The sequence below is a fragment of the Pundamilia nyererei genome, unplaced genomic scaffold, assembly GCF_000239375.1.
Source record: "Pundamilia nyererei isolate P.nyererei 1_Seehausen unplaced genomic scaffold, PunNye1.0 scaffold00065, whole genome shotgun sequence".
Classification (NCBI taxonomy): Eukaryota; Metazoa; Chordata; class Actinopteri; order Cichliformes; family Cichlidae; genus Pundamilia; species Pundamilia nyererei.
The window spans coordinates 814,669-825,376 of record NW_005187466.1 but is presented as its reverse complement, the minus strand read 5'-3'; the positions used below and the strand labels follow the sequence as shown (position 1 = coordinate 825,376).

Here is a 10,708-nt window from a genome sequence, read left to right as displayed (position 1 = left end):
AAAAAAAAAAAAGTGTGACGCAACTGGAAATGGTGAAAGTTTGCCTTCAAGGTATAAATTGTGCCTTAGAGCTCCAACATGTTTCAAAAGAAAGCTTTTACTGTGAAGGCAAATGGTCTCCAGATTATTATCCCACTTTTCACTACAGCTCTGAGTAGCTGGACAGTGTTTATAGACAAGTCTATCACTTCCATTCAAACTACCACCTCAGCAATATTCTACCAAAGGGCACGGGCTTTTGCCAACCAGTCTGGGATACTTTTTTTCCCCTCACGACTGGTGATTGGCAGCTGATCAACCACCAGTATGACTAAGGTTTTATTCACTTGGCTCTAGAATGGCTGACAAGTTAAGCTCATGTGGTTAGTGGTCACATGTCTGCAAAACATAAATATAACAAAACATGCATAAAAACAACAATGCAAAGATGTTACACAAAGTTAAAAAAATCGTCATGGATCTAGTAAGCCTTCACACGGCTCGAATATACCGATTTAACGAAGACTTTTTTTTTTTTACCTACATTGAAAAAAAAAAGCCTTATAATTTAGCAACTATAATTCTTGTGAGTGTGGTGTGTATTGTCAGCATATAGCAAGTACCATATAATGGTTTAAAACACCATGTTACATTTGACCTCTGACCTCTCCTTCAGTAGATTGATCTGAAGGTCAAAGTGATGATAATCCTATATAGAATTATTTAAAATGACATCAAGTGTTCAAACTGATAAGAACATGTTCATATGTGATGCTCTGTGAATATAGTTTATTTATTTTATTATGATGTTATTGTGTACAGTAACAGGTTTTAACCGTTTAAATACATAACACTTTGATGTGTACAGGGTTCCCCAATAAGAATTTTTTTGGGGAAAACAAACTTGTCCTCAAAAACTTTTTTCACTTGATATTTCTGCCAAATATGCAATTGAATTTTAATAACTGCAAAATGAGCATGACACATGTAACATATACATAAATAAAAAAATAAGTATACACAAAATTATGGAAAGTAGACTAATGGGGAAATAACAAAAGTCCACACTTTGTACTTGTTTTTACTGCACTGCAAACCTCTTGAAGTATGTTTAAAAAGAACAGAAAACAGGATGGACAATGTACAAAATACAATACTGTTCCTGTAAAAGTAAATACTGCCCAGAGAGTGAGACACCTTGGTGGACGTTTGTGCTCTGAGAGTGCTTCTTGTTTTAAACGGCTTTACTCCCATCTGTACTAACACAGTGATACTCATTAAACCAAGTTGTGTCACTCAGGGTGTTAGGTACTTTCAGCTGCTCCCTTTATTTACCCAAGGAAATAATTTGGCAACCCTCCCACTGATCCAGACTTGGGACCGGCATTACCTCGTGACCACCTGAGGCTGGATTTGTCTCCTCCTGGAATTAAACTTGAGATCCTTAACAGATTAACAGATAAAACAGCAACAAGTTAGTAACATAACATGCCTAGTATTGTCCGTGCACGCTACCACTGTAATCTGGACTCAGGAAACATCTGTATTCATGGACAAGTGCTGTTGTTTTGTTTGGCTGTCTTCCCTGCCTCGAGGCAGCAAACCCACACACATCTTTGTGTTTTTATGTGTTAAGCCCACTGAGTTTATATGTAATGAAATGTGCTATAGAAATAAAGTTGTTGCCATCAAAAGGAGGAAGGTTTTTATAGTTAAAGTATTTACAATATAAAAAGGGAAAAGGGGGAAAAGATTAAATTTGTGGCTCTTATCTTTTATAAAGCAAGAGTTAGCCTGCACTTTCTTTTTCTTTTTTTCTGCCACCTGACACCTCGGCCTGGCTGTCAGCAGCCAGAACCGTATTTTAGTTTTAAGAGGAAGTCTGTGGAGACCAAAGCCACTTTTTAAAAGCATAGATGGGATGTTTTTAGTGACTGAGCGTGACGTCCTCTTCAATGACCGCAGCAAGAGCTCAGTGGTGCTTATTTCGCTGTCTCAGCATCGTGGCGTGCTGCTTCACCAGGAAACGCTTATCAGAGCTGCTCTGTTGGGGAAACACATATATGCAAATTTTTAAACATATTTAAAGAAATGCTTGAATGGCAGTCGTTCAGGAGCCTTTGATGCTCTCGACCTAGCTAGTAATGAGCCATATTGTCATGTAACTTTGCACATGTGCAGTAGAAAAGATTTTATGTAGTTGTAGGTATATGTAGATACCTAAAAGTTATGGCTCTTAACCCATTCACTTATTTAGGAGCTTTAAAGTAACTAGCCTGAAGCATACCAGCTTCCACTTACCAGCCAATATGGTGGAGGGACTGGAAGGATTTTGGACATGTGCTTACCATAACTAGCATGTCTTTCAGTCTCTCAATGGCCCTCTGATTGGCTCGTCTCCGAGACACATACGAGGTTAACAATATGCTGAGGAGACAAAACGAAAAGTGTTTAAACAATCTTAAAGGAGGATGAGCTGGTAAAGGTGAACATTACAAATACAGGTTTGATATTTGTATTGGATGCGGGGTTATTTGCATACTTACATCTCTGCTAGTATTAGTGGTAGGGCGAAGGCCTCAGAAGTCAGGTAGCGGATAGTGGTCTGGGCTGGGCTGGGGAGACTTTTCACACAGCCTCCAGTCACAGTGAACATTGTTTGTTCATTTCTAAATGGACCGCAGGAGGACCTTGGGATGGCAGAGGTAATGCAAATGAGAGAAATGAGCAGTAAATAAAGATAAAATATAAATATGGGTTTAATTCTGATCCTAAAAGGTTTCAAATTAAAAATAAAAGAAAGAAGGACAGGCGGTGTTAGATGCAACTGCAGTGAAAACCTTACGCATTTCTGCCCTCAGTGCTTTGTAGCGGATAGTGGTTGAAGCCCAGTGTCGCTGCACACATGAAGAGACCAAGCAGCAACATGAAATGGAACAAAACTGAAGAGCTGGACCCTCGAAACATCCGCTGCTCTGGCACACAACACCGCATGACATTGAACTGAAGACACAGAGGCAGAGCAAAAAGGTTTGAACACATTTTATACTAAAACCAGACTTCTATATAGCCATTACTTAATGTACTCCACTTATTTTATCCCCAAATCAGTCAGTTTTTCCTTCAGATTTTATTTGCCAGACGGTTTTGTTTATTTCAGCTCACCTGAGTACATCTTACCTATCTCCTTCAAGCTTTTTCCCCCCTGCTGACCTGTTTGATGCTTCTTGTTTGCTTAAAGATCATCTTGATTTGTGCCTATCCTTTAACAATATTTTTTTAAAATCTGATTTAGGATGCTATTTTAGTAGGGTTACTCAAAACACTGGCTGGAATTGCATAAAAACTTTACCAGATGTGGGGCTTGGACCGGAAAGCGATTAACCTTTGGATCTGATGTGGAAAGGATTTATTTTAAAGATCTTTACTATTGTAAGAAAGGGCAACATTTTGTGTTACAGCTTCCCAAATGTGTGTTAAATTGTATCAATTGCCTGTGTCTATGTGTTAGCCCTGCGACAGACTGGCGACCCGTCCAGGGCGTACCCTGCTTCTCTCCCCAAGACAGCTGGGATTTTTCTTTTACAGATTTATTTAACCAATTTACAGATAGAAAATAATAAAGTGAGGAATATAAAGAGTTTATAATAATCTAACCTTTTTAACGTAGAACGTGACAACCAATGAAACGATTCCTATGACAGGCAGCAGAGGGCAGTAATAGACTCCCACCCAGGATACAGTCTGACTGTAAACAAGGTCCAGCACATTGAATGGTATCAGGAAGCGCTGTTTCCCTGATATTCGGGCCAGCGAGGATCTTGGATACGTCTCTTGTACCAACCTGTTAAAGATAAGGGAGATGGCTTAGATCGAATCTGTCCTGTCATCTACTAAGGAGAGACATTGCTGATCTTTCCATTCAAACCACAAAGATGACTGAGAAAGAAACAGACTGTTAATGTCAATCAAACCCACTTCCTGGGGTAGTTAAAGAAAAAGACACTGAAGAAAGTTGCGAGGAAGTTGAAGATGGACAGCTTGTACATCTCTCTACCAAACTGGTTCTCCTTGCACTGAAACAGTGAAGAGACACAAAGATTCTGTTTAAAATGGATTCAAAAAAATAATTTAAACCCTTGATGATGTGTCATTAAAGCTCTGTATCACCTTGGCATCTTGCTCTGTTGTTGTGAAGACAAAAAATAAATAGATCCCCAAGGAGGCCAGCTTTAAGAAGATGCTCCTGAAGAAAAGAAACAGTAAATATGCAAATACATGTGTGCCTTTATGTAGAGTAAAAGTTGATGTCTCTATTCAGCTTACCTCAAAAGCGTGGCATTCACCTGCATGGTGAAGGAGTAATCTTCAAAAGATGAGATCTTACGGAAGATGTGGGGCAGGACTAGATTGACAAAGGTGATGGTGATGGGAGGAAAATACTGGAGGAGAAGACTGACCAACCAGTGGTGTCCAGAGTTCTCCTAAGACACACATACATTATCAGCTATTAAGGAAATTCAACAAATACATACTTGAACAAAGCAAGAATATTTATTTACTTTAGGAATGAGAAAACCAAGAAAGACAAAAGTATTGTTTTAAAAAAGCATATTTGTTAGGTGTTAAAGGACAGAGGGCCCAAATTCAAGACACGGAAGCACATTAAACAGCAAACAGGTAAAACTTTTATGGTTGTTATTAAAAAAAGAAAGAAAACGGAGACACGGAAAGTCAGCTTGCCTTAAAAAAAGAGCTGACATTTAACAAGGGACTGCACAGAGGGCTGATTAGGCAAAGGTGGAAACAATGAACACATGTGGAAATTAATATGGGGCAAACAAGCTCTAAGAAGGGAAAATAGGAGCTAGAGACACAGAGAGTATGTGTGAATAGAAAGTATCAATTAGGAGGGTTAGAGAAATGACTCAGAATGAACTGCATGGCAGTCACAATAAGAGCTGTTTGAATTCCCCAAATACCAAGGATACTGATTCCTTTATTAACTGCTGCAGCATAGGAAACACCAGGCCACCCTTTATGAAAGGAGATCATCCCACATGCCATCCCACAATAATAGCGATGTGCTATCCAACTATTTATGAAAACAGTTAACATAATTGACCAAGTAGCACAGGTCATGTAAATGTTTAAAAAAGCAGATAGAGGTCATCTTTTTGGACTATTTGAATGTACCTGGAGAGAGTCCTCAACAAGATAAAACAGGAGACAAAACAGAAGGAGACAAAGACAAGTGCGGATAGAAATACTAAAGTGGGGAGCAAAATCAAATAACATAATACATGCTAAAGAGGAAACCACATTATTTAGCAATACTTGGCATCAAACCATTACCTTTTTCAGAGATGTTTGTGTGGCGAAGTAGATGAGGTAAAAGGCTCCACCAAGCAGAGATAAAGTAATCAGGTTCAGGACGATTCTGAGCAGGTAGAGACGGACCTTCTCTCCAAGTGTCCTTTGAGCCGCCCTTAAAGAGAAACTCTGCTCCTCCAGGAAAAGCTGTAGAGGAGCAGAAACTATTGTGATGACCATATCTGATCCACACCGCTACCCAAAGACTCCAGCAAAACATCAGAAGTACAGTAAACACATACAGAGCCCCTAAACTGTCCGCAGCTTTCCTTTAAAGAGTGCTGACCACTGTGCCACCATGCTGCACATGATTTTACCCCACGGGTGTTAAAGGATGTTTGTGAATGTGATAACTTGAGAACAAGGAGCTGTGTTTTGAAATTCATACCATAAGTGCATCCACTAACGAGTTCAGATCTCAGTGATCTCAACCTCAGGGTCAAGGTCAGAGGTCAAGTTTTGTGAAAATCTTGTGAATGTGGTAAGTCGAGAAGGAAGTCACGTAGGATTTTCAAATTGATACAATACGTGCATCCAGTAGGAGGCTGAGGGGGCGGTCACTGGTGGTCTTACTATTATATTTATTTCGTTTTATTCTTCTCTGAGGCGTATGTATGAAAACATAGTTAGACTTAAAGACTTCACAAACTTTTCAGAAACTTCACCACCAGTTTGGCTAATTTACTATGAGGGTGTTAGTGCCTCGCCACTCACCTTGAGGTCATTTCTGATGAAGCCGTGTTTGAGAGCGGCAGCAGTGGGATCCTGGATGGTGAAGTCCCAGCCACAGAAGATCTTATAGCTCACGTTCATGCTGTAACGCTTCCCGAGCATCCAGGTGTGCTTGTAGCCGACTGTTGTTCTATCACAGGTGAATGTACGTAAATAAAACATCATTTTGACCTCTTATGTTGCATTGTTGTGGATCACTTACCTGCGGACCACCAGAATGAGACTTAAAAATATGATTGAGAAGATTCCAGCGAGGTACAGCAACGGTATGTTCAAGCACTTTAAATCCAGGGATCCTTGTGTATAAAAGCCATAGAAGACAAGGGAACGATTCACGTAGCCCTGCAGAAAAGACAAGGAAAAGATTATGGGAAACATGTGGGGCTATTGCTAATAAATACTACACGTAGATTAGAACACAAAAGCTTACTGTTCCCAAGAAGAAATCTAAAGCAGAGTCACTGTCTTTAAACATTAACGGTTCTGCAAAATCAGAGAGAATAATTATTTTTAGATGTCAGCTCCTAGTTGTGGTTAATTTGCTGCCATCTGTTGTCACGGCTGACTTACCGTACTCGTCAGTGCGATAAAATATTGATGGACCCACAATGAAACCCCCGATGAGAACACAGTGTAGCAGGTTCAAGTAAATCAGATATCTGAGGAAAACAAAATAGGACTTCACCCCAACTCCAAACTTGCCTGCAACAAATAATTAGGTGAGTTATAGTTGAGTGGTTCAGTCACAGCACATACTAAGTTAATTCACCACAAATCTATCTCACCTTCGATGGTCCGGAGGGTCTGCCGCCATGGCACTAGGCCAGACAGAGCTTCTTTTATCTGTTCCCTCACCCTCTTCCTGTTGGTGCTCTGGGTTTTCCTCCAGGACTCCCAAAAATTAATATCATTGATTTCCAGCTTCCTCCTTTCCCTAGAAAATAGCATAAATTTAACGAACTCCTGTTTAATTTAACATGGTAGCTTTAGAGGTTAATCCTGATACATTTAATCAGAAATTAAACATGTATATAAGCTATCAGACATTTTATGTTTTAAAGAAATCCAACATTCGTTAATGCATAGCCTCTGACCAAGTACCAGTTAAGTGTGTCAGCAAATGATTGAGGTCTGTACAAGAAAAAGTGCTCACTTCAAACACTTTTTTGTTGTCTTAATACTTCTGTTAACACTTGTAACTGTCGTTTGGTTCAAACTTGTTTAACAATAGCATTTCTCGACCACAGCTGTAATGTGTTAAGAAGTTTTAGTCAGCTAAGATGGCTGAAACAGAAATTAAAGAGGAGGGTTTGCTGGACTGCTACTGTAGATCAAGCACCAGCATATGATAATTATGATTCAGTAATGTGCTTTTACTTTAAACTATTCCTTGGTGCTAATACTTAATTGAGTGATTACTTGGGTAAAAGTTCTAAGAACTTGTTTTGCTTATTTGCTAAACAGCTATTCAGTGCTAATGAGTTTTCTGGGCCATGTGTAATACCCTGAAGACTGATCATGAGCACAGTCGGGCTGAGCATAAGCCTGAAAATCAAGCCGACGGTTAGGATATCACATCCCTGTTTTTTCCAAGATCACCTCTGTGCTTTGAAAAAAATCTGGAAACAATCCTGGTAGGTGCCAATGAAATATTCCCTACAGGTGTGCGGGATCATAAGCATCATTCTACTGGGTCTTAAGTAAAAAAATGTGGAAACAACTGCTCAAAGATATACATACGCAACTGTAATATGTTTCTTTAAGTAAATCAGTAGTATTCTATTTAAGTAATAAGTTAACTGCATGTTTATGCATGTATGTCAAAGTAAGACGTAGATCAAAAAGAAGCAGATTTGGGAAGTCTGTCAAAAGATTTACTCACTTGGCACCCTTCTTTCCCTGAATACACATGGGCAAGTTTCTGAGTGGCTGCATGGATGTTTTGTCTCTGGGTCCTCTGGACAGCTGGCCACTCTTTTCCCTGGCCTCTCGGCCACCCTGGTTGGTCTCTTCCGAAAAGTCATGTCTGTTCTGCTCAGGTCGGGAAGCTTGAATGCTGGGCAGCAGGTCAAATATCTCAGTCTGATAGTACTCACATGAGTCTGAAGACAGGGTGGACACTGTGCTTTCCTCTGGGGTGAACACAGAAAAGTAGATTACAGTACAAGTTTGTAAGCAAGCTGTACTGTTGCTTGCTCTGTCTGTAAAAGGTAAGGAAGAGCTTTAAAAATGACTAAAGTAACTTGTTCAGAGTTAAGTTGCTTGCTTTGTAACCAAAGGTATATTTAGCTCACAGTAGAAGATCCTAATGCACATAATACAAACAGCGCAATATAACAAAACACGATATGTGCACAAAGTTCATGTTATCACAAAAAAAACATAAAACAAACATAAAGTAACTAAAAGGAATCAAGAAAACATTGTTTCTGCACGATCTGTGCAACTTGGATATCTGAGGGTTTAAGTCTGTTTATGTCTTATCTTTTCAGTCAGCAGTGCAAAAAACAAATACGCTGTATTCAGTTTTCAGTGAGATGATAATAATACATCAACAACCATATCAGTTATTTATTTAGTTTGCACCTCCTATTGTTTTGCAAACTTGGAACAGTTTACTTTTTTCTCTGTGGCTTCTGTGTTTGAGGTAAGAACGCGCACATCTTAATAAGTCAAAACTTTATAATGTTTTACAAGATTTGTAGTGTTGGATATGACCTGTGTTAGATTAAAACCATGAGGGAAACCAATCAACTGGCAGTAAACTGCCAAGGGACCGTGTACCGAGCATAGTACAAACGGTCAGTTTGCCATTAAGTCTCACACACTCGTACATACTGTGAGTACTGACACCATGTTAAACAAGCACAGCATTTTCTCACATACTCACACAGGCACATTTGTTTTTTTCATTACCTGACATGAGCCTCTTAAAGTCGACACTTTCGTGCGCCTCCATTTTCCCCTTGAACTTCCTCTTTAATCAAAAATGAAATATAAAAGTAAAAAGTATCCAAACTTCTTACTTCATCTAGATAGCATTTCATCAAGCTTCTCCGTGCAAGATGCAACTTAAAGTTGTGTGAAGAGAGAAGTTACTTCCGCTATCTGCATTAAAAATATCACACACATCGTCACGCTGAAATGAAGACCTCTGAATGGCTGGTCAGGAGTTTGTTTGTTCCTCAAGCTCTCTGTGTATGGTTGACTGTTTTGTTGCAGGTGAAATATGTCAGATCTGTTCACAACGAGGGGGAACGTAACAGCTTCAGGAAATCACATGACAGGATGCACTCCCAGGCGTTGGACTGATGACAAGATTACAACAAATACACCCAATCTCACTGGACTGACAAACACTAAGTTGAAAATTTTTTAAGGCAGGCGTGTTAGTGGGTGACAGCGTGATAAAGGTTTTGGCCTGAGACAGGACATGTGCTACAGAAAACTTTTTGGTGTTGTTTAATGTGTTGATATCCACAATTTCATTCTTTTCTAATACATTCATACATTTTCTAATTTTAAGTACTTTCTAATGATTTCTAACACAGTTCGATCTGTTTACAGCTGATTGCGTCAGTGGAATCCACCACAGTGCAATGCGAAGCAAATATTTATTTTAGGCTAAATTTTAGACTTTGTTTACACAATATCTTTAAACTATCAGTGAAATAATTGGGTAAACAGTCATCATTTTCCTTTTTCAGTTAGTTCTTTACTGACTGATCAGCTGCACTTGGAAGTGTTGCACCATTTGCTCTAAGGCATCTGATTGCCGTAGCAAAGAGGCTCTTTACACCCACTCACCACACATCTAAGTCTTCTGAAATTTCCAGTCAAAACCATTTACAAGGAAACATAAGCATGAGCGTCATTTCTTATGCACTCTTTCAACACCACTGGTTTCAGTTCAGTGGAGACTGTAACACTTAGAGTTGATTTTCATTTGTACTGACACACTTTTCAGTTTTATGTGATGTTACTGGGTTATTATAACAATTTCAGGACTCGTACTTAACTGGATTTATAATTTATCTCCATTGCATCATAGGAGCAGTGTACACACTTTTAGGATGTAGACATTGCCAAGGACTAACACATGGCACACTAAAATGTGCCCATTGCTACTTTTTTCCATTAAATTATTTTGGAAGAGCATCACCTTTTCAGAGGAATATCAAATGTAAAAATCATGATAGAGTTCAAATTAAACTATCCTATGAAATTATGACAAAAACTAGTATGCAAAATACTGAGGTATGATCTAGAAACTGAACCTTTTAAATGAAGATTAACCAGTTCCCCTTAGTGTGCTTTACTTAGACATGCTTAAGCCAGCTGAGAAAACCACCAGAAAACCAAAAGAGAGTGGAGGAAATAAAAGATAAAACAACCCAATGTACACATAAAAACCTATGAGGAAAACAGTTTATGGGTTATAGTTCTACAGCAAAATAAAAAGACAGCTGTGCAAGTGTCTCCACAGCTGGGGGGTGGTAGTTTGTTAGTAAACTGAGTCTGCAAATAAATTTATGTACTGCTTTCTATACCCAGTGGCAGCAAGTTGTCACATATGTCATCTTCTTAAAACCCAGTTATGTGTTAAGTTAAGTGACATAAAATA

General features: G+C 39.0%; 1 protein-coding gene across 1 annotated transcript; it reads right to left on the bottom strand.

Moving 5' to 3' along the window:
• Nucleotides 1–748: 748 nt before the first annotated feature.
• Nucleotides 749–9,330, bottom strand: tmc8 (transmembrane channel-like 8). Its single transcript, XM_005735724.1, has 16 exons — nt 9,001–9,330; nt 7,967–8,216; nt 6,870–7,018; nt 6,655–6,786; nt 6,515–6,567; nt 6,287–6,426; nt 6,067–6,214; nt 5,335–5,499; nt 4,306–4,463; nt 4,150–4,225; nt 3,958–4,055; nt 3,637–3,823; nt 2,825–2,982; nt 2,526–2,669; nt 2,328–2,406; nt 749–2,023 (listed from the first exon to the last, which is right to left on the bottom strand). The coding sequence occupies exons 1-16, from the start codon at nt 9,041–9,043 to the stop codon at nt 1,952–1,954; spliced, it is 2,052 nt and encodes a 683-aa protein (XP_005735781.1). The 5' UTR covers nt 9,044–9,330; the 3' UTR covers nt 749–1,951.
• Nucleotides 9,331–10,708: the final 1,378 nt, after the last annotated feature.